This window comes from Mirounga leonina, unplaced genomic scaffold, assembly GCF_011800145.1.
Source record: "Mirounga leonina isolate KUSES-001 unplaced genomic scaffold, KU_Mleo_1.0 Mir_200, whole genome shotgun sequence".
In the NCBI taxonomy this organism is placed as follows: Eukaryota; Metazoa; Chordata; class Mammalia; order Carnivora; family Phocidae; genus Mirounga; species Mirounga leonina.
In genome coordinates, this window is record NW_023270503.1 from 6,120,077 (window position 1) to 6,144,959 (window position 24,883).

The 24,883-nt window shown below is 36.0% G+C and overlaps 1 protein-coding gene across 2 annotated transcripts in view; it reads left to right on the top strand.

The window, feature by feature from the left end:
* Positions 1-24,883, top strand: part of NF1 (neurofibromin 1) — a 289,204-nt gene that overhangs the window by 166,237 nt on the left and 98,084 nt on the right. For both annotated transcript variants that reach the window (XM_035027762.1, XM_035027763.1), the window contains 5 exons: positions 3,661-3,819; positions 4,363-4,460; positions 5,732-5,878; positions 8,075-8,221; positions 11,446-11,556. In XM_035027762.1, the coding sequence (XP_034883653.1) occupies positions 3,661-3,819; positions 4,363-4,460; positions 5,732-5,878; positions 8,075-8,221; positions 11,446-11,556 (662 nt within the window). The remainder of the gene's footprint in view (positions 1-3,660; positions 3,820-4,362; positions 4,461-5,731; positions 5,879-8,074; positions 8,222-11,445; positions 11,557-24,883) is intronic.

Below are 24,883 nucleotides of genomic sequence, written 5' to 3' on the forward strand. Positions count from 1 at the left end.
AAAAAACCTTTAGGAGTCTTGTAGGTAGTTTAGGTACAAAGGTAAAATTTAGAATTTACATTTGGTTTCATCTTTCATTCCTTGTCTAAGCTTTACACATAATAAGTTCCTGTTTTAAATTCAGAACTAAATTAAAATTTAGACACCTGTGCTTTTATGTACACTCAGGATTTTGAGTATGTTAAGTAAGTTTGGTCAGCTGTGAGCAAATGGATTGGATTGGACTGGATGGCTGTCTTGCTTAAATCATTTCTTTCTAATGCTTCTAATTCTCAGCGTATATGGGTTTAACATATATACACCATCACTGTTGAAATTTACTATTTCTAACACTCTTGTTCAGTGTTTTACTAATGGCATTGTGTAGTATATCACAAAAATTAAAATTCCAGCTCTCTGTGTTTCTCTAAGAGCATGTTTTCTAGCCTCCTAACACTGCTTTTTTTTAAATTAAGATTTTGTCTAAAATTGTTCTTTGAAATGTTTTCTACTAGTGTTATTTTCAGATTTTTTTTTTTTAAAGTTTCTGGGTAATGCTGAGTTTTGGAATGTATTTCTCAGCACAGGTGATATGAGCTCCTCATGGAAACAAAGGGAAACTAATTGGTAATTTGAGGTATTTTAGAACACATTCCAAAGTATGAAGACAGTATAGTCATCATAAATTTAAAACGTTGGTTTATGGAGTCTTGGCTTAAGAATTTAATGATCTTTTCTTTAAAAAGCAAGCTCTTTTTTGGAGTATATGTGTAATGGATTGGAATATGTAAAATATAGAGAGAAGGTCCTGGCTCCTGGTTTATTAGCTGTGTAGTCATATTACAGATAATTCCATTTATTATACTCAATGTATAATTAGAACTCCTTTGAGAAGTTTATTGTATGCCTCACTTAGGTAATCAAACATGTGTGGGTAGTGATCCTCTTGCTAATGTAAAGTTTATTACTGTATTTATTTGTACCATGTTGTTCAGATTTTACTAAGGGGAGTAAAGAGGACATTTGACAGATAACTGGTTTTAGCATACAGACTAGCCCAACTTTGTTCTTTTATGCAGAATGTGTTTGGGATCTAAATTAGATTTTTTATAGATTAAAAAAAACCACTTGAGTATGTATACTATGAAGTAAAATTGCATTGATGTTCATTAGTGGTGAAAGAAAAAACTTTTTATAAATTGTCTCATGAAACTTGTTATACAGCATTTTTATTGATATTCATTACACATACCGGGTTTTAGGTCCAAAAATATACTATCATCAGTGAGATAAAGAATTTTATGATACCAGAAACAGTATTGTGTTTCTGAGGTTGTGGGTACTTTGAGTTTTGACAAGAATTAATTTTGAAGATGTGGAGGATAGTAAAGGTGTAGTACTTTTCAGAAGTTTGACAGTATTCTCCCTTTGGGAAATAATTCACCAAGATTTTCATTAAATTTTGAAATTGAATAGTATTAAGTATAAATCAGGTATAAATGTGAGTCACACTTTAAAACTTTTTTGTTCTAGACAAAACTATTAAGTAGCATTTTTCAAAAATGTGCTGGTTTTTATGAGATACTTTCATAGCAGGTTAAGTATTTTATAAATGGTTCTTTGGAAACCAAATTATGTCTTTTAATTTTTTTAAAAACTGTTTTAGGACTTTAGTGGATTAAACTGAGTATGTGCTTATTCTTTTAAAACAACCTATTTGAAATTAAATATAAAGCAGTTTTTAATCTTCTTGGTAACTCATTCCTTAAAGCTTTAAAATTTTGTAGGTTTGCTGTTAAGTTTCTTCTGTTTTAAGATTAAAATTTGGGAGTTCTAAAAGAACCACTCAGTAGCAATAGTGCTCCCTGAACATTCTGAAATTGTATGAAGAATTTTGTCTGTATAAATGTATACATTCATTTTTCTATTCCTACTCCCCAAAAGATTAAATACTGTACTAGAGTGGTAAAAACACTTGAATTTTCTTCTTAATTCTATTTCTAAAACTGTTTCAGCCGAAAGTAATTCTCATACGGTATTTGGGTTTTAAAACTTTTCTAGTAAGGCTGCTATATTTAGTCATCTGCACCAGCTTCCTTTTAAGTGTAAGGTTGTCCTTCATGCAATAGCACTCAGAGGACTTTAAGACAGAGAAAGCTTTCTGAGCTATGTAGTATAAATGAAGGTGAGACTATATTAGTTACAACTCCTGTCTGTTACCACCACTTACAGGGATATTCTTTGGCCTAAAAAATCATCCTCTGAAATCTTACATTTACTAATTCTCTGTCAGATATGGTAGAAAACTATTTAGAGATCTTAGGCAGTGAATAAGAAGACATTTAAAATGTATACCACATGAAACACTAAAGGGCATAGAAAGAAATGAAATAATCCTTATTCTTCCCAGAGTTAATCTGGAGTCAGTGAACCATATGAATTCGTGACAAGAAGTATTAATTCATTAAAGCATCATAAAGTAAACTAGAGTTTTGTGAGATTCTGCACATAAATCCCATTTTCTCATTTCCCCCCAATATCCTCTGAAATGTGCGTCTGTCCCTAGACTCCTTGGATATTGCCCGGAGCGCTGCGGCTTCGCTGCCGTAGCCACCACTGCTTTAAGCAGCAGTTAGTTACACTAAGCGAGAGCAGTTGCAGAGATTAAAATGTTATAAAAGTGTTCTTGAAAAATAAATAATCGGCTGTATTATCTGTAAAAAAAAATGTAAGTTTTAGAATAATATTTTCATATGTTAACTTCAAACAGGAGTCACTGAAAAGAGATGGGAGCTGAGCCGGTTTCCTAACACGTTCCCTAACCTAATGTGCCTATTACCTTACCTTCAGTGTAGAATGTTTTATAAAAAGAAAGAAAAATAATTTTAAATATTGGGCTCATGATGTTTTTCAGTGCGGGCAACCATTTCTTGTTTCCTTAACTTGTTTTATTTGACAGAATTATGCCCTGAGGTACACAAAAGGGTTCTCTTTTCTGCTGGTGGGATCCTTTTTTCTTTTAGGTCCCCAAGAATTCCTGTTCCTCCATGATTTACATAATAGGTCCTTATCTTATAAAGCATTCTGAGGAAGAAATGGAACTGGCAATAATGTTTCTTGTAAGTAAGTTTTTTCTCTTGATAGGAATCTAAAAAACTAACTCTTGTTGTGTGTGGCAAGCATTTTGCTCAAGATAGTCAGTTGTACCAGGTATACAACAAAATGTAAGTATTTATTATTAGATATTGGATGTTTCGGGGTATGCTGTTGAAAACTTAGCCTCGTCTTGTAAGAGTTGACCACACTGTCATGTCTATTAATTTTAGTAAAATATGATAATTGTGTGAAAATTTGGTCTGCTTTTGTTACTTACCAAACTTGCAGTATAAACAACAATGACAAATGTAAGATTTTTTTTCAGGTCTCTTCCACACCACTCATTCATGAGGTTTTTCTTTTTTCTTAGATACCTTTGTTGTGCTTTAAAAGGATGGAGGGCAAGAATTGAGGATAAACTTTATTTACTGATATGTTGGGAGTAGGAAAAAAATAGAACTGTGTTGTTTACAAGGGTTGATCTATTCAGAGTTTTGGTATGAAAGTTTGACCCTCGAGCTTTTTCTTCCCATTTCCTTTTTAAATTCAAACCACATAGTCAATTCTCAACTCCCTTGTTTTTAGGTGGTTAGCCAGCGATTCCCTCAGAACAGCATCGGTGCAGTGGGAAGTGCCATGTTCCTCAGATTTATCAATCCTGCCATTGTCTCACCATATGAAGCAGGGATTTTAGATAAAAAGCCACCACCTAGAATCGAAAGGGGCTTGAAGTTAATGTCAAAGGTGAAGAATTATTTTGATAACTTAAAATTTCTCTTCCAGCTAAATTTTCCGTTTTTCATATTTATTGTACTTACACTTGAATTGATTTTTAAAATACCCTATGGTTCTCCCTTATATGCTTTTGTTTTATTTTTATTTGTTAAATTACAAAGGAATTAATTAGACTGATACCTGATGGGCCTTATTATCCTGGGAAAACAATCTTAGCAGATGTCTTCTGAAGATAGTTTTCTATGTATTCATTCTGGAAATTCTGAAATGGAGACTGTATGATTCTTTTTATTAAGAAAGACATTTAAAAATTTTAATATGTGTTTTTGTGTTTGTAAATAAATATATGTGTATATATGTAGTAATTTATATTTGGGAAAGAACAGAAACAACACCTAGTATTTATAGAATGAGTAATAATTTACTTTAATTACCAGTAGAAATTCTCTGTACTAAATGTCAATGAGACATTTAGTACTTTTTAAAGAATATATGATTGTGTACGCTTCATACAATGAATGATCTGATTTATAACCCTGTTCCATTGTTTAGATACTTCAGAGTATTGCCAATCATGTTCTTTTCACAAAAGAAGAGCATATGCGGCCTTTTAATGATTTTGTGAAAAGCAACTTTGATGCAGCACGGAGGTAGGACGGCTCTATTTGACTTAAATATTGTCAGTTTCATTTAAGTCTGGGTACTAGGTCTACATGAAGCTCCTGTGTAGGTTTTTTCCTCTTTTCTCTCTAGGTCAAGAGCAGAGTTAATCTTACTTTATTTTATGTAAGAGACAGTGGCAAAGTAAATCCATATTCTTTATAATTTGGTAGTGATTTCCATATTTGAAAACCAGCAGGGAATTTTGACACATCTATGAAAATAAAGGACTTGAGGTTGCTACAATATGGAGGAGAGGAAAAAGAAAAGGATTCCTTCTAGTAAAAACTGAAACCAAAATGGCACACATAATGCATAATAGTGTATAATGACAATTTTTTTGATGTTGAGTTTGAGTTGTTGGTTTATCTGTAAATGGGGACAATAACTGTTTGCCTGTCTGAGTTGACTTTAAAGAAACAAGTGATACAGTGTATGAGAAAGTGCTTTATAAATGTAAGTTAAGGTCCAGAATTCTGCTTTTTATGACGTTTTTTTAAGTCATAGTCTAAGCTAGACTTGTACAACTCTGCCTTCCAGTTTTTCGTTACGGTTCATATCAACTTCTTTCTAGTTGGAATTTAAAAGGTATATTGTGGGACTGCAAGCCGTATTGGAGAAAAAAGCGAATGTCAGCATAGGATTCATATTCTAGCAGATTGACTACCCTAGAAAGTTAAGAGAACAAAAGTTCTAATCCTGGCTCTGACCTAATAGGCTGTATAACTTTGGGGAGGTCTTTCTTTTGTCTTGTTTTGGTCTCCATTTCCTTATCTGTAAAGTACTGGCTTCGATCCAAAGTCTCATCCATCTAAATTTTGTTATTGTCTGACTTTAAAACCTATTCTGAAGCCAAAGTCAGGTATCAGAAATGGAAAGCCATTGGGGCACCTGGGTGGCTCAGTCATTAAGCGTCTGCCTTCGGCTCAGGTCATGGTCCCAGGGTCCTGGGATCGAGCCCCGCATCGGGCTCCCTGCTCGGCGGGAAGCCTGCTTCTCCCTCTCCCATTCCCCCTGCTTGTGTTCCTTCTCTCACTGTGTCTCTCTCTGTCAAATTAAAAAAAAAAAAAAAGAAAGAAATGGAAAGCCATTTCTCCTGTCTCTTCTTGTTTTGTTTAATGACAGTCATGTGTGAATAATATCATAATCCTCCATACTTGTAATCTTAGTTATTTTACGAAGTTACTTCATATACATTTGATTCAACAAAGATAAGAGTGTATCTGGTTTTAAAAATTCTAATGATTTTATATTTTTTAAGGTTTTTCCTTGATATAGCATCTGATTGTCCTACAAGTGATGCAGTAAATCATAGTCTTTCCTTCATCAGTGATGGCAATGTGCTTGCTTTACATCGTCTACTCTGGAACAATCAAGAGAAAATTGGCCAGTATCTTTCTAGCAACAGGTAGGATTTCACAGTCATGGAGATTTTGAAAATTCTTAGTTTTAATTTATAAAAACTATTGCTCCTGAATAATGCTTTTTTATTTTGCATCTGCTCAGAATAAGAATTGTGGTTTGGAAAGAGAAATGTAGAACTCTAGACTCTTTTAAAAAAATAAATAGGCAAAGGGTTGATTCATATTAAATGATCAACAAGCCCACCGAGGTGCTACAGACTTTTTTTTTTTTAAGGTTAAGCTGAAAAATCACAAATTAGCCCTTTGAGTTTTTTTTTTTCTGGTTTGCAACACATCAAATATGTACAACACAATGTAAAGGTTAAATTTACTAGAAACTCAAATGAGTATTGGCATCTGAATTTGAAGAGTAGCTCATTCTTGGGAATTTAATAATTAAAACATTGCCAGTGTTCTGAGTCTATTTGTGATACTCTCAAGTATATGCAAATAAAGCTTTATGCAGAAAACATTCAATAATTAAAAAGTATTAACTTGGGTATTATTAGCTGTTTTTAGTTAAAGTCTTTTGTAGCCTGAATCACTTGCTGTCCTTTCTAGTTGTGTTAAAGGGTCCAAATTCCTATGCGTGAGGAGTTCTCTTACAAATACAAAATGAGGGGCGCCTGGATGGCTCAGATTGTTAAGTGTCTGCCTTCAGCTCAGGTCATGGTCCCAGAGTCCTGGGATCAAGCCCCGCATTGGGCTCCCTGCTCAGCGGGAAGCCTGCTTCTCCCTCTCCCACTCCCCCTGCTTGTGTTCCCTCTCTCACTGTGTATCTCTCTGTCAAATAAATAAATAAAATCTTTAAAATATATATATATATAAAATGATTCCAGAAAATCTTAAATGCTAATAAAAATGGTTTGCTCATTCATGGAAGTGGTAGAAGACCATGAAGCTAAGGCTAACTAATTAGGAGATGGTGGTTAAAAGAGAGAGCATTTTAATCCTTCATGAATTGTTAGTGGATTAAAGTGATATGGACATGACTGATGTGTGCCCTGATAGAGGAAGATTGAAGATGCTTTATCTGTCACACTAAAATAAACTGTGGAACCTTTAAATGCAAACATTCATTTATATAATTCACATACATATTCGTGTAGTTTGATGCTGCAGTTTTTTTTTAATTTGGTTGTTTTTAAAAAATACACATTCCAAACATACAGAAGAGTATAGGCTATAATATACAGAGACCCGTGTCTACCATCTAGCTTTGACATTAGTTTGCTATTTCACTTCAGATCTTTATAACATTTTATTTCTTGGGGGAAAAGACATAATTTCTCTCTATGTAACTGACAAAATAAGGAAATTATAGGTATGTATAACATAGTTTTGTGTGTTTTAAAATTTTGCAGAAGTTCTATACTGAATATAGTCTCTTCACACAGTATTTTGAGATTTATTATTTATTTAACTTATGTTAGTGCTTTATTGGATGACCGTATCAAGATGTATTTTCTCCCTAATTGATATTTAGGGTTTTTTTTGTTTTTCACTATTTTAAATAGTAATGTAATAAATATTCTTCATATTTGTCTCCTTGTGTATTACCTAAATGTGTAATTGCTGGGTTCTGGGCTTCTCACAGCCCCAACTTTACTAGATACTGCCACATTACCTTTCACAGTGTACATGCTGATGTACGTTTTGGTCAGCGCTGTGTGAGAGTACCTCTGTGTACACATCCTCACCAAAGTTAGCATTAGTAAACTTCATAATTTTTGCCAGTTTGACGTTTGTGAAATAGTGTTTTGTTATTCTTGTATAGTTTTAAATGCTTAATAGTTATTGAAAATCCATATTTACCCTGGTTAAACAGAGATCTGGTGTCAGGGACAAATATATCCCAATTTGTAAAGCGTAGTTTCTCAGAAAGGATTCTTTTCATCTTGTGGAAAAAGTGGATCACAACGTTATTTTTACTTACTGATCGCCTGTTTAATGGTAATGGATTAAGAATACTAGAAAAAAGAAGAATTTTTATGTAAATTTTGTAGTTTGGGGAGTGGTCATATTTCTAAGATATCCCCAATGAATACTTACAACCCTTGTGAGGTCTTTTTGGTGCTACTTACAAATCAGCAAGAACCACCAGCTGACAGTAAGAAGAAAAGCAACCAATGATAATCTAAAGCAATGTGTACTGCTAAATGTGAACTGCTACTTTTTTCTAAGTAGTTTGCTATATTTAGGGATCACAAAGCTGTTGGAAGACGACCTTTCGATAAGATGGCAACACTTCTTGCGTACCTGGGTCCTCCAGAGCACAAACCTGTGGCAGATACACACTGGTCCAGCCTTAACCTTACCAGTTCAAAGTTTGAGGAATTTATGACTAGGTAAGGTACCACGTTGAAATAATAATTGCTTTCTTTTGTTTGAGGTGCAAGGTTTACCACCGGGCCACTTGTTAGATATACTTGTATTTCTGATAGAGGATTATCAGTAGATGTGCCTAATGACCACATTGCCATATTTTGGGATCCCACTTTTTTCTTACTTTATATATTGTTGACATGTGCTTTGTTTTATATTTGATTTTCTTATAAAAATAATAGTATCTTATTGAATGGTACTTTGTCATGTTGCTTTGAGGTGTTTTTGCATTTAATACTTAGAAGGGAGGGTAGATAATCATATTATAGTTAAGGAGATGCTGCAGCTCAAAGTGAGTGACTGATTTGCCCAAGATTCCACACCTAATTCATATATCCTGTGGTTTTAAGTTCTGAACTCTTTCTGCCACACTGTAGCATTTTTCACAACCCTCCCAAAAGTTAATGCTATTAACTTCATTCAGATTGAGACTCAGAAAATTCAGTATATTTCAGTATTGCTATAAAACTTCTGTGGACATTTGTTTTGAATCTCATTTAGAAGGATTTAGTTTGTGAGGTAAAAGATCCTCATTGTTAAGACATTCACTTTTATGATGTTACAGCAAAAGTAGTGTGCTGAATCCTTTAGTCTTTAAAGTACCTTTCATGGTACTTTACACTTAGTCACTTAGTAAGTACTTCAATAGTGACTGTGGGTGAAGTGTTTTTTTCATAGTATGTGCTAGAAACAAATAAAGCAGAATGTGACATTCAGAAATTAATTCACATTACAGGTTTACATATAATGTGCCTTGCATTGTAAGTGCCTGTTATTGATCATATTGTGTGCACATGCCTCCAATTCTTTGATACCATTAAAAAAATGTGTGAATACATAGGGCACCTGGGTAGCTCAGTTGGTTAAGTGTCCAACTCTTGGTTTCAACTTGGGTCATGATCTCGGGGTCCTGAGATCAGGTCTGCACATTGGGCTTCACTCAGCACAGAGTCTGCTTAAGATTCTCTCTCCCTCTTTCACTCGTGCTCTCAAGCTTTGTCTCTCTTTCTCTCTCTCTCAAAAAAAAAAAATGTGTGAATACATAACAATCTCCTTTCCAGCTTAATTTTTATCTTTAGCTCTTCTATTCATTTCAGTATAACAGATGTTTATTCCTACATGATTAAAGAAATATTTTCCACACAAAATTTTCATAGTACCTAATTGAAAATAGCATAGTAGAAGAATATAAAACCATTTTTTATTCAACATTACTGAGGACATCCTAGCCATTTTTCCACTTTTCTAAGAAAACCTTTATTGTTCCTTACCTAAGACCCTAACTTCCCTTATAAAACAACCTTCTATGCTTTTGAAGACTAAATGACGTAATACGAGTGAGACACTTAAGGTCTGGTGTATAGTGTTTAATAAATGTTAAGTGTTATTTTTGTTGTCAGCTCCCACTGATGCTCTTTGAGACCCACTTTTGTTTTAAAGAAATGAGGGTAGCTTTGTAATTTTCTTGGCTATAAAAATAAAAATTGTTGTATTATTCAAAACTTAGAAATCTAAAGAAGTAAAAAATTCTCAGCTACTCTTAGAAGTAATTCAGTTGACATCTGGCAGATAGCCGCACAGTCATTTATCTATACAAATGTGTACCTATTTCTCTTATCAAATGATATGTAGGTTGTTTCCATTAATATTAAACAAATGCTGACCTGGTACCAGCAACATGATGTACTGAGATAATACAACCTCTCTCCCCAACCCCCTTCAATACACAAGACACATAGAAATAGTAGGTAAAATGAACTGTATTTTTAAAATACTTCATTCCAGTATAATCAACATACATTGTTATACCAGTTTCAGTTGTACAATGTAGTGATTCAACAAATCTGTAGATTACTCAGTGTTTATCATGATAAGTGTACTCTTTTTTTAATTTATTATGTTAATCACCATACATTACATCATTAGTTTTTGATGTAGTGTTCCATGATTCATTGTTTGCCTGTAACGCCCAGTGCTCCATTCAGTACATGCCCTCTTTAATACCCACCACCAGGCTAACCCATCCCTCCACCCCCCGCCCCTCTAGAACCCTCAGTTTGTTTTTCAGAGTCCATAGTCTCTCATGGTTCGTCTCCCCCTCTGATTTCCCCCTCTTCATTTTTCCCTTCCTACTATCTTCTTTTCACCTATTTTCCCCATTCCCCCACCCACCTCTCCTCCAGCAACCAGTTTTGTTTTTTTCTCTTTGTTCATTTGTTTTGTTTCTTAAATTGCACATATGAGTGAAATCATATGGTATTTGTCTTTCTCTGACTTATTTCACTCAGAATTAGACCCTCTAGTTCTATCCATGTTGTTGCAAATGGCAAGATTTCCTTCTTTTTTATGGCTGAGTGATACTCCATTCTGTATATATACCAGTTCTTTTTTATCCATTCGTCTATCATTGGACACTTGGGTTGCTTCCATGTCTTGGCTATTGTAAATAATGCTACAATAAACATAGGGGTGCATTATTATCTTTTCAAATTAGTGTTTTTGTTTTCTTTGGGTAAATACCCAGGAGTGGAATTATTGGATCACATGGTAATTCTATCTTTAACTTTTTGAGGAACCTCCATACTGTTTTCCACAGTGGTTGCACCGGTTTGCACTCCCACCAGTAGTGCCCCAGGGTTCCTTTCTCTCCACATCCTCACCGACACTTGTTGTTTCTTGTGTTTTTTATTTTAGCCATTGAATGGACTTTTAATAAATGGTGTTGGTACAACTGAGTGACCATCTGGATAAAGGTGCTCATATCATTCATGAGGATAAACTCCCATGAAGAAGAAAACATGTGCAAAAAGGAAGGCCTTTTTAATCATTCAAAATTATACACCAATAAAGAAAAGGTTGATAAACTGAATTCTTAAAAAAAATAAATAAAAACTCAATGGCTTCTAGAGAAAAAAATACCATGATAAAAAACAATCCTATGGTTAATATTCCTGCCCAGTACTTTTCTTAGGATAGTCCTAAGAACTACTCATTGTTTTCAAAGAGTAACACCTTGAAATTTTTGGTATTTGTTTTAAAATTGCCCTTCAGAAAGTGTTTTGCTTTTTAAACATTTTGTCATTTTAAATATTTTATCATTGCTCTAATCATGGGTTTTTAGAAATACTCAATGGACAATATAAAGCCTATGAGTTAATCTGTTTTTTGTTTTTTGTTTTTCTTTCAGGCATCAAGTACATGAAAAAGAAGAATTCAAGGCTTTGAAAACATTAAGCATTTTCTACCAAGCTGGAACTTCCAAAGCTGGAAATCCTATATTTTATTATGTTGCACGGAGGTAAGAAATACTATGTTTTAGTTTCTCTTAACGGAGTTTTAAAAATAATAACAAATGTAGAGAGATAGCAAGTTTGGTTTTTCCCATTTGACTTTACTGGAATTGAAGACAAGTTTACCTGGAAGAATATAGGTGGATAAATAGGCATCCTGTCCCAAAATGATACGTGGTATATTAGAAATTGCTTTTCAGGAGACCTATTTCCTATTGGCTTCTCTTTCTTACATCAGTTTTTTTATACTTCCTACAATGGATTAATTACCAAGAATAAAAGATTGCTAAATATCTTTCATTTTTAGCTGAATTCTGATTAAATAATATCTACAATATGACAATCAGGAACATTTCTTTTTAAGCAGAAATAAAACTTTAGGAGTCTTTTTCTAAGAACTTTCAGTAATATGCTGTGTCTGACAATATTGGGGTGGCCTAACAAGTAATTCAGAGAAGCTATGGAAAATTTCTATAAGGATAGCACAGATGACAGCCTGGAAAAATGCTTGCATTTTTTTTTCATGCTGTGTCCAGGCTAGTTCTTAGAAAGCCTTTCTGGAAATGCTGTGAGCTCCTTCTTAACAATAGGTATGAGGCTTGCCTTGCCCTCCCTTTTCTTTCTTGCCTCCATTCTACCTTCCTTTTGAGAACTTATCTGTGATATTAGTTGGTGATTTTTACTTCTTTCTGTTGATGACATAAACTCATGGTAGTTGAACTTTAGAGACAATGTGATGTAACAGAGAGACCATTGGTTTTGGAATTTTAGGACTATGTGTAATCTTAATTTTGCTGTTCAGTAGCTATAGGAATTAATCTTCCCAAGTTTCCTGAATTTAACATAAATTGAAGAATTATGTCAGTAGATTGAATAGTCACGAGTGGCAAAAGCTTATCAGTGTGTAGGGAATAAATGGAGGCTGAGAAATAGTGGGGGAGGATTGAAGAAAAGAATGCAGAAGGTGGGAAATGCATTTAATCAAATAATCCAGTTAGTGTTAAGACCAAGGAGTCCTAAGCACTGGGTGTTACGGAATCAAGAGTATAGAAATTTGCATTTACCCTGAGCTCGCCTCTTGAACAATTCCTGAGTAACATCTTTTATTTCCCTTGAAAGTCTCTCCAACTTTTGTATCAGTACCCATTTCTAAATTGCCTAAGATAATTTTAATTTTCTTTCGCAATAGAGATGAACCATATTTGTATTTCAACCTCAACTTTTATTTATTTATTTATTTTTAAGATTTTATTTATTTGACAGAGAGAGCACAAACAGGCAGAGCGACAGGCAGAGGGAGAGGAAAGAAGCAGGCTCCCAGCTGAGCAGAGAGCCCGATACGGGGCTTGATCCCAGGATCCTGGGATCGTGGCCTGAGCTGCAGGCAGACGCTTAACTGACTGAGCCACCCAGGCGCCCCTCAACCCCAACTCTTAATGCAGCCAGTATATTTTGACCCTCCCTGTTTTGTCAAAGTAATTAAAAGTCAAACATTGGTGAGAGAGGCAGATGTGTGTCCTCCTACCCCTTTAAATTCCTGTTAGTTTATAAATAGCAAAGATTTCTGGAAAACCTCAAAGCTAGGTTTTTTCTTCAGGATCAGAAACTGTAAGATTGTGTTGCTTCTCTGCAGGTTCTAGAAAAGGCCAAGGAAAGTAGGATGGGCCTGATGCAGACACCCTCTGTTGGATTAAATCAGTGAGATTTCCAGGAAACCTATAGAACATGGTGACTTAAGAGTGCTAAGGATTCTCAACTCTGTTTCTTTATTAGCTGCATAATCTTAGACATTTTTTTCTGAATCTGTTTCTTCTTAGGTTTAAAAAAAAAAAAAAAGGTGAGGGGCGGCAGTTAAAGAAACTATCCTGTCTATTTTGTGACTTTAAAGTTCTGTACAGAGTATGTTTGAGGTTTTCTTTTCTTTTTTGGTTTTTGTTTTTGGATAGGACTCTTCCAATTTCACATTTTCAATATTTTGAGCTTTTTGTTTAGACCCTGGAGCTCCTCTCAGCTTTCATTTTCACCTGATTTGAAGTCTTAGCTCCAAGACAGTTGAGCACATGGTAGCTCAGAGCAGAGAGGCCCACTTCCTCCATGGTACAAGTCCAAAAGAAGATAGTAAGGGCTTTATCTCTACAAAGCCAACTTTGTCAAAGAGCGCTTGGGTTTGACTTCTCTTTTGATATTCCTGTGTTTCTGTGGCTTAGACTATTATGTATTAGTTAATATTTTTTGACCTGTAGGTCCCATTCTCCTTGCAGATAGTCCACGGACATTTCAGACTTGAAATATGCAAAACTTAATTCAGTATATATTCAAATCAGCTTCTTTACAACTATATTTTCTTTCTCAGTTACATCATTATTCTTTCCCATGCTAGAAACCCTAATCATTTAAAATTCTTACCTTTTTTGGGGCACCTGGGTGGCTCAGTCGTTAAGCGTCTGCCTTCGACTCAGGTCATGATCCCAGGGTCCTAGGATCGAGCCCTGCATCGGGCTCCCTGCTCAGCGGGAAGCCTGCTTCTCCCTCTCCCGCTCCCCCTGCTTATGTTCCCTCTCTCGCTGTGTCTCTCTCTGTCAAATAAATAAATAAAATCTTTAAAAAAAAAAAAATTCTTTTTCTTTTATCCTCCTCATTATCAGTCACCTAGTCTTGATTTTAGCTATGGGATCCTGATAAATTAGTTACATTGTTTCAGTTAGGCCTTTGTTATTGCAAAGAAGACATTCTTTTTTTCTCAGGAAGATAGGCCTCAGGAAAAACATAAATTGCACAGCAGAGCCTGCCCAGGTGTAGACAGAACTAGGTGGCTATCAGTTCTGGAACAGTTTACAATCTTTGACTCTCTCTTGGCTTCATATTCAACTCCCTATTTTTTCTCTTTCTGTATCCTTTCAATTTTAGCCACAGCTACTAACTCTTTCATTACCTCAGCACTGCATACTTCAAATTCCAAAAAGAGAATGTGGTTCAGCTAAAATATACCTGTTTGACAAAACTTTTCATGCTAGGTGCTGGTCATCCAGTACATTTCTGGCTGCCCCTTAAGTCAAGTACATGCTCCTGGCTGGAAATCATGTGATTCAAAATAACCACCTAGTGCTGTTCGTTTATCAGGGGCTATCTTTTGGTATTTGTTGTAATTTTTCTTTTTTTAAAGTTGGATCTTAATGGTTTAATATTTCTTTTAGGCACCTTGAAAATGCCCTTTGAAACCATTTTTCCCCACTGCCATTCCTGAGACTCTCTTATTAGCTCTTACCTATACTAATGCAGCATTATTCTCCCACTTCCTAATCCCCAGATAACTTCTTCCAGGTCATCTTTTTTTTTTTTTTTAATTTTTTAAATTAAAAAAAATTTTTTTAAAGATTTTTATTTATTTGACAGAGAGAGACACAGTGAGAGAAGGAACACAAGCAGGGGGAGTGGGAGAAGGAGAAATAGGCTCCCCTTTGAGCAGGAAGCCCGAGGTGGGGCTCGATCCCAGGGACCCTGGGATCATGACCTGAGCCGAAGGCAGACATTTAACCAACTGAGCCACCCAGGCTCCCCCTTTTGGGTTGATTTTATGCCTAGGAGGCTCTTCCTGTGGCAGCAATGTTTTGTGTTCTCAGCTTACCAACAGAGGGAAAATTATCTCTTTTCTAGTAGGTACAGCAGAAGTGCTGGTTTTACTGCCTGGCTTGAGTCATATGCCAATTCCTGAGGCAGTCACTGTGGCAGAGGGATGGAATGTCTTGTCTAGGCCTGAATCATGCACCCATCCCTGGAGCTCCGTGGTGAAGCCAGCCCAACTTGAATTGCATGAACTGAAAGGACACCAGGGGCAGGGTTTCCCAAAGGAAAATTGGATGGCAGATACCAGGATGAGGAAAAATGGATTCTGGGCAGCTGAAAGTAACGGAAGTCCTCCATTACACTTTAAAAAGACCCAGTAGGAAAGCTGACACTTGTCATATAATATGTGTGCACAAGCATATGTATACTGAGAATTGTGTGAAAATAGACACATTAAGCTGTTCACACTGCTTATTCCAGGGGAGTATGATTGGAAAAGGTAGAGGACCAATTATAGTATTTGTTATGTATCTGTATTATTTGACTTGTTGCCGGGAACACAGGTTATTTTTGAAGAATAATTAAAAATATAAAACCTAAAAGTTATAATGAAGAGTTTTCCTCTTAGGAATATTCTGATACCTGGCAATTGCTTTTGAGGTAGTTAGTAGTAATAATAATGGTAACAGCTTAAATTTCCTGAGTGCTTTTCTGCATCAGGCAAATTGTGCATGTGATAGAATTTTTCATTTAACCCTAACAGTAACCTTCTGAGGTACTGTTATTAACAGTGATTGACATGTGTATAAACTGAAACTTAAGAGAAGTTGTTAGTCATTCCCAGACCTAGCTGTCAGAATGACCTGGAGAATTAAAACAAGCAAACATAGCCCCAGATCCTACCATGAGCTACCAAATCAGAATCTCTTGGCGAGAGCCTAATCTATATATTCAACAGGCATCCAAAGTGATTCATTTGTAGTGAGTTTATTACTGAAGTTTGGGAATCGCACTGGGTCATGTATTTAACTCATGGTGGCACATTTCTTAAGAATGAGAGCTGGGTTTCAAACCTTAACAACTGCACTATTAGTGAGTTAGTTATTATCAGTGTTAAAGTTAGGTATGAGGTTTTGGGGCTAAATCAACCTTTGTAGACCAGCATGAAACTCTCTAATAGTTATGAGATATATTTCTATATGGAAGAGTTTTGAATTCTAGGCATCTAATTTACAAGTGACCTTTTCAAATACCAGACAAAGGTTTACTCAGAGCAAGATAATTTTGTCATTGGACTGACTGTATTATGCATTACAATAGTTAGCAGGCTGGCTCAGTTGGAAGAACATGTGACTCTTGATCTTGGGGTCATGAGTTTGAGCCTCATGTTGGGTGTAGCAATTACTTAATAAGAAAAACTTAAAAATTTTTTTCAAAAAAACCCCCCAGAATTGGCACCTTTTCTTTACTGTGACAACATATTACTTCATATTCATGAAGTATGGTGACACAGATATATATGTATATTGTTTTGTGTGTACTATAGTATTTCCTTGTTAGGGCGTCTGGGTGGCACAGTTGGTTGAGTATCCAGCTATTGATTTTGGCTCAGGTCATGATCTCAGTGTTGTGGGATCAAGCTCAGTGTGGAGTCAGCTTGAGATTCTCTCTCCCTCTCCCCCTCCCACCTGTGTGCTCTCTCTCTCTAAAATAAATAAATCTTAAAAAAAAAAAAGATTAGTATTGTCTATTTAATAAAAAATAAAACAATACAAAAATAGCACACACTGGTCTTCATTCCCCATCCTCTATCCTCCTCTGTCACACATACAGGTGTACTTTGGTTAAACATCACCAACATAATTTCTTCTCTTAAACTTTTAATGTAAAAATCTGAGTTTCTGTTCAATTTGCAAACATTTAAAAGGCAAATGTGTAGTATTTTGCTTGTTTTAGCATTTATAAGGAAGGAAAGCATTATATTAAGGTAATAATTAAACTTAACACAATTAAAATCTACAATCTAATTTGGTTAGAATAATGATAATTTCCTAAGAAATAAATTGAAATAAATTTGATTTTCTTAGTGTGCTTGTTGTAATTCAGCAGATAGTAATGAACTGAGCTAGGAATGCATACCATTCAAGTTCACTTCAGAAAACAGCAAACATGGTATATAGAGAAGAAAGTGAATGTTGACCATTGGATTCAGTGTTGTGCTACCACTTTTCATAGTCTTCACATTTCTGGTCGTGGCTATCTTTGGACTCACTGCTGTTTTCTGAGTTGTCTTGGTATTTGAGATCATCTTCATATTTGAGATCATTTGGAGATTTGAAGTTGTCTTGGATTTTGAGGTTGTCTTGAATTTTGAGGTTGTATGGAGATTTAAAGTTGTCTTGAAACTCAAGGTTGTGTTGGCATTTAGAGTTGTCTTGGAATTTGGGGTTGTCATAGAAGCCAGGCTCGTCTTGGGACTCCAGTCTGCCATAGACCCTGAGGTCATCAGTGCTGTAGTTATCCCTGAAGTGTTAGTGACAGATAGGAGGAACAGGCTGATGACTGATAGCTTGAACATCATTTTCCTGTTTCAAAATAATTACAGAAATTTACTGACACTTTGAACACAAATCTAAGAACTAGCTTTTTTTTAAAGAGGGGAAAACTGAAGGAAACCTCATTCCAGCACTGGGGAAATGCCATTCTTTGGTTTAACAGTTTCATAGTTTTTGGGGCACCTGGGTGGCTCAGTCTGTTACGTGTCTGCCTTTGGCTCAGGTCATGATCCCAGGGTCCTGGAATCAAGCCCTGTGTCAGGCTCCCTGCTAACGGGGGGACCTGCTTCTCCCTCTTCCTCTGCTGCTCCCCTTGCTTGTGCTCTCTCTCAAATAAGTAATTAAAATCTTTAAAAAAACAACAACAGTTTCATAGTTTTTTTTAATTATGTTAATCACCATACATTACATCATTAGTTTTTGATGTAGTGTTCCATGATTCATTGCCTGTAACACCCCGTGCTCCATTCAGTACGTGCCCTCTTTAATACCCATCACCAGGCTAATCCATCCCCCCACCCCCCTCCCCTCTAGAACAGTTTTTAAGATGGGAAAATTTAGAGGGATCAGTATCAATTCCTTCATTTTACAGATGGGCTCAGACAAAGGGTGTAAGTTGCCTGAGTATGCATATCTAGAAATGACCAGAACTAGAACTTGAGTCTGACTCTTAGTCCAGAATTCATTAATAGATGTGGAGTGTGAAAGCATAGTATAGACAAAGACCAAAAGTTTAATAGTAAACCATTTTTAAAGTAAGGCTAATTTTCTTTTATCTTACGTCCAAATCTAATGGGTTGCCACATTTGAGATAATATAGTTAGCTCATGTTGGTCATGGTTAAATATTCTTTTTTTTCTTTAACTTAAAGTGCAAACTTTAATTTTAGAAATCTAATATTTACATTTGGTTCTAATACATAATTCAGAAAATTTCAAATTAATATTACCTTTTGATGTTTTTTTCTTTGAGGATTACAAATTCAGGCTTTCTTCAGTGTCCTGAGGGGGATCTAACTTTTGACTATATGCTTTTTATATATAATTAGGAAGTCACGTGTTCTGAACTTGACCTGCCATTTGCTCTTTGAAAATCTCCTGTTGGGTGTTTTCCAAACAATTGGTATAAACAGACAGACCTTGGCAGAGATCAAGGAATTCAAATAAAGTCTTTCCAAAATCTACTTGCTTATTTTTTTTTAAAGATTTTATTTATTTATTTGTCAGAGAGAAAGAGAGCACACACAAGGGGAGCAGCAGGCAGAGGGTGAGGGAGAAGCAGGCTACCTGCTGAGCAAGGAGCCCAATGCAGGACTAGATCCCAGGACCCTGCGATCATGACCTGAGCTGAAGGCAGACGCTTAACCCAGGCATCCCTCTACTTGCTTAAAGAACCCAGTGAATATATCTTTGTTATTCCTCTTATCTATGTATTCATTAGTTTTTTCACTGGATTGACTAACTAGAGGAATATATTATTTTGGCTGCTGTGATTATCATGACTTTAAATCAAATAAGTATATTAGAGATAGATGTCTTTATTTTTCTTAAAGATCTTGTGTATATGTTTATTGGTAGTTTCTGACCATGGTTATTTTGAAGTATTAAAAATAATTTGGGAATATAGCATTCCAGGCATTTAACAGTACATAATTAGTCTATTAGAAAAGAAGTTAAACTTTATTAATATAAAACTAAATAAGAAAAGGATTGCATATGAAAGTGATACTATCATACTGCATTAACAAAGTTGTTTTTTATTAATTTTTTTTTTTTTTTTAAGTAGACTCCATGCCCAATGTGGGGCTTGAACTCACAACCCTGAGATCAAGAGTCACATGCTTTGTGACTGGGCCATCCAGGTGCCCCAACAAAGTTTTTTTTTGTTTTTTTTGTTTTTTGGTTAAAGATTTATTTATTTATTTTAGAGGGAGAGAGAGCCAAGCAGACTCCCTGCTGATCACAGAGCCTGATGCGGGGCTCAATTCCACCTAAGATCCCCATGAGATCACGACCTGAGCCAAAATCAAGAGTCAGTTGCCCAATCAACTGAGCCACCCAGGCACCCCTCCCAACAAAGTTTTTTAAATACATTAAACCATCCACATTGAAGCACATTAAGTATATTCTTTAAAGGAATTTTGTCTTTTGATTACTTCTTTTCCTTGGTAACTAGCATACAGGGAAGTTCGGTTGTATTGTGCTAATGTTTTCATTGCATTGGCCAGCACTCTTTAAAAATTGCAGGGCTGTGAACAGTGGTGTTGACATAAAAGGAAATTGCTACATAAATGGCAGAAGTACAAGTCAGTACATGTTTCTCACTTGTTTTACTTTGCTATAAAGATTTGTTTTTCTCCTGAATGAATAGAACCAGTGCTTGCTACATCTTATTTATATGGTACATATAATAGAGAACCTCACTTAATTGGAGGTTAGCGTGATTAGACCTAGAAGTCAACATAAAAAGCCTCTTAGCAACTGGAGTAGAAATATACAAATCCAAGTACTCAGGTAATGCACAGATAACTCCTTACTGATGCTTCAAACACTTCAGTCTCAACATATTTAAAATTTAAAATTCAAAGTTTTTCCCTTTCCTGCTTTTGAACCCAGATAGGTTCTTCTCATAATCTCTTTCTCAGTTAATTGCGTCATCACCTAGCCAAATGGCTCTCCAACCTTGGACTCCTCATTATCTTCTTTTTCTTACTAATCTTAAGCTGCCTGGGCCTCGTGATCATAAGTAAAATTTAAAATTCTGAACTCTCCAGCACTCAGATGCTCCTAAACAAAAATCTTTTGCCATCCATTATTTAGGCCTTTAAATACCTCCTGCCTCTGTACATTTGTGCAGTCTTCCCTGTCTGCCCAAAGTACTTCTTCGTTCAAATTTTTATGCTTCCTTCCAGGTCTAACTCTGATGGCAGTGCCTTTTATGTGAGCCTTCCCTAATTCTGCACTTCAGCATCAGTCATTTTAAGACTTCATACTTTTAGAGCACTGATCAGAGTCTACTTTTTACTATAGATGTATCCTAAATCTTTCTTCTACCACATTCTGGCATTTCACGGTCAGGCATCACCTCTTAACTATCTGTATCCCCTCCACCTGCTAGCACAGTGAGTGCTGGGAAAGAATAGGACACAATAAACATTAGAATTTATGGCAGTATCTCCTTTGTTTCTTCATGTCCAAGGGCTGATATCATTAATAATGTCAAAAATAGTAAGAGCCACTTGGTCATTTGCTGTTTTCCCAAGTGTAAGTTTGCCGATCACAGGTCTCAGTTGAAGTCCCATCTCTATTTTCTGACTGCTCTTTGAGAGGGTTTTTCATTTGCATAATATGGATCATAATGCACATTCATAATCGCTTTCCTACAATTCTGAGATCCAAAATCCTCTGAAAATGTGAAGTTTTGCCCAAAAAAAGTTTGATACCAAAACTTACTTGGTGGAAATACCTAACCGGCATTGGTGTGAGGCTTTTCATTATTGTTGTTAGTACTATCTGTATTTGTCCCACTTAGTGTACGGCTGGTACTTATATTTGTGTTTCTTCTGTTCCTTCCGGGCACATTTACCATACCGCTCCAAGCATCTTTATAGTCAGGTGGTACTGTGTGACTGCATGCTGGTCAGCAAAAGGTAGATTCCCTTGATGTGTGCCCCTTCCAGGCCTCCTCACCATTCTTCATCTTGTTCTCTTCTGTCAGCACCCACTAGAAACCGAGGGTTCAGAATGGGGTCTTAGACGTGATTGAACTACTGGATGACATGATACGAGTGAGAAATAAACTTCTGTTGTCTTTTGTTGAGGGTTATTTTGGCGTTGTGACAGAAGTTCATTTATGCTGTGTGCTGGGTAACTTGGCTTTGCCTCTCTAGATCCACTCCCTCTACTTCTCCACTCTGTTGTCCCCTGAGAGGCTGACCTGTGTGGAAGATAGCATTGAGCTGCTTTCCTCATTCATTTCCACTCATTTCCCCATATGGGGAATAATGTATTCTTTTGGCTCGCTTCCTTCAAGGTCACTGTGGGTTGACTGCATCCCTCCGTGAAGGTAACAGTTTTTGTTGGGCAGCCCTCTCTATGTCTGGTCTCAGGTAACTGCTCCCTGCCCTACCCTTCAGGTCTACTCTCTCACTATCTTTTATAGTTTCCCTATATCTCTTAGACTAAACCCTTCCCTCTCCTTTATACACATTCCCTAATAGCCCAATTTGAGTGTGCCACCTGTTTCCTGGCGGAACCCAAACTACTACAAACAATAGGTGCACTGTGTCTTCCTCAAAACCTGAACAACTCTAAATTCGGAACTATATCTTGTCCCAGGGGTTTCACATGAGGGCTTATGAGATCTGTGCCAAGTTTATAGGTTTATTGTGAGTATTAACTGTGATAATATTTGAATGGCATTCAGTACAGTGCCCAGCATATAGTAAGCATTGGGTAAATAGTAGCCAGGATTGATGTAAGAATAGCAACTGTGTTGTTAATTTTTTTATCTGGGAAATCTAAATTTCTCATATTTAATGCTGGAGCTTTGAAACTAGCAAGCAATTATAAGAGCAGTATTTTCCTTTACATACTTATATTACCTTGAATTGGCCTACCCTTATTTCGTGGGGGGCGGGGGGTTGTTTCTAGAACTTTCTGCCTTCACATATTCTTTCAGAACTCTTAATGGAGAAAAGTGGTCTTATTTATAAAATCATCTTATTGCTCATAAATTTTATGTAGCAATTTCTTAAGAATTTCAAGCAATTTAAGTATGTTATTCTAGAAACAATTAGGCCCTGTCTTCCCTTCCGTAACTTTTCTCTTTCGTCTTTGGATTTTTGTCTCATGAATAGGACACTTGGATGTTTTCCTGGGTGGCAGTCACGCAAACACTCTTGCCAATGGGAGCACTTTTTGCTTTTTAAAAGATAACCCTCAATAAGTACTATGCCATGTATGCTTATTGCTCCTATGCCTCATGTCCTTTAAACTTTTAAAGTTTTGAAAGTTACGTATGTTTGGTTAGTTCTGAAAGCAGTTAGGGTTTTCAGGATTGACATTTTCATCATGCTACTAGTGGGCTTTTACCTGTATTTAAAAGTAGAACATGTAAGACATTTCAGGAGTGTGTAGCACAAGTGCCTTTCATTGTGGACAATTACGTTCTTTTGAAACTATTTGTGAGCTTCCTGAGAAAGTGGGTGTGCAAATATGCATAAGCAGGCTGTTGTTATGTTAGACTTAAATGTGGTACCTTTTAGAATTGTACTTAAGCACTTTTCTCTTCCATGGTAAAACACCAGCCTTTTCGTTTTAGAAATCTAACATAGGGAAAATAACACATTTCCCCTTAGTTGCAAAATACATATTCCAAGGGCAAATGTCTGTCTTTGAGCGAGTTTGTTTCCTAAGTTTATAATACTCTAAGTCTGTTACCTAATTTTGGCATGTTAACATTAAGTATTACTGATTTTCCTTCAGAAATTTTTTTATGCTTTATCCTCATATTACAAACTCAGTTTACAGTTTAATCAGTTGTTGAAGCTGGGGTTAGCAAACATTTTTGGTGAAGGACCAAGTTGTAAATATTTTAGGCTTTACAAACCAAAAAGATTTTCTTCTTCTTGGGGGAGGGGAGTTACTTTGTTTTGAACAGTTCTTTAAAAATCTAGGAGCCTGGGTGCCTGGGTGGCTCAGTCCTTTGAGCATCTGTCTTCAGCTCAGGTCATGATCTCAGGGTCCTGGGATCGAGCCCCGCATCGGGCTTCCTGCTGGGCGGGAGGCCTGCTTCTCCCTCTCCCACTCCCCCTGCTTGTGTTCCCTCTCTCACTGTGTCTCTGTCAAATAAATAAATAAATAAATAAAATCTTAAAAAAATAAAAAAAAATAAAAATCTAGGAGCCAAGTGGCATGTAGGCAGTATATTGCCTGTGGACCATAATTTGCTCATCTCTGGTCTAGGCAATTACAACAACTTCCTAATTGGATTCTTTGTCACCAGGATATTACTCCATCCCTTCCATTTTCCACATCTGCCAGAATGATCTCTCTAAAATATGACCATGTTACTTCCAGGTAAAACCTTTTATGTGCTCCTGTTAGCTAAGTGTTCATATGTAAGGCATTCATATACTACCTTTGGGATTTTTGCCATTTCTTTAAAACTTCTGTTATTGCCTCAGTATTTTTTATTGGTTTTTTTTTTTTGGACTTTTTTTCTTAAAGGAAAATTTATACTATAAATAGAAATGAGTATTGATTGCTATAACTAGAAAACCAGTAAACAAAAGAGAATAGTAAAAAAGAAATATAGAACTATTAAATGCCTATTTCTTAGGCCACCATATCATATGGGTCCCACACTTCAACAAAACCACTGACTTACAAGATAAAGCCTTTGTTCCTTAGCATCTCATACAAGTTTCTTTGTAATCCTTTATACTGCTCATATTAGTTGCAAGGTTGCTGAACTACAGCAGAAGGTTGAAAATCATTTTGGTAAAAAGCTAGATGCTGGACTTATTTTGGAAATCTGAAATTTAAATTTCTCCACAACAGTCATTGATGTGGTTCCAAGTAGCCTTGTGTGCTTCTGGGCTGTTCTCAGAAAAGGGTATTAATGGTACATTGCTGAGGGTATCATCAGAGCAGTTGTCAAGAAGACTATAGGAGCGGGCAAAGACACAAAAGTCTGCCCAGAAAGCTCAGAATGCCAAATGAGCATTCTGTACATTATTTTTACAGTGGTCAAAAAAGTCCTAAAACCATTTGTTTCAATTGGTCATTTAAGTTTAATAATAGAAGACTAGCCACCACACTGTGTAGTAACATCTGTAGAAGGATGGTCTAGACTTTATAAGGCCCAGCCTTGTGCTTCAGCAACACTGACCATTTTACTATTGGGCTTGGCTGCCCTTCCTTTAACATAGAGCAGGCTCCTACTTTTGATTCAAGACCCATCTCAGTAACCTGACCCTTATCCCTCTTGGCAAGTTAAAAAAAACAAACAACAAAAAACTTTAGTGAGATTGAATTCATGTATTTTAAAATTTACTTTTTTAAAGTATACAATTCAGTGGTTTTTAGTATATTTACTGAGTTGTGCAGTTATGTCTAAGTTAGACATTTAATCACCCCAAAAAGAAACTCCATACCCATTATTTATTCTCTATTCTGACCCCACTCACACCCTCTAGTCCCTGGCATCCATA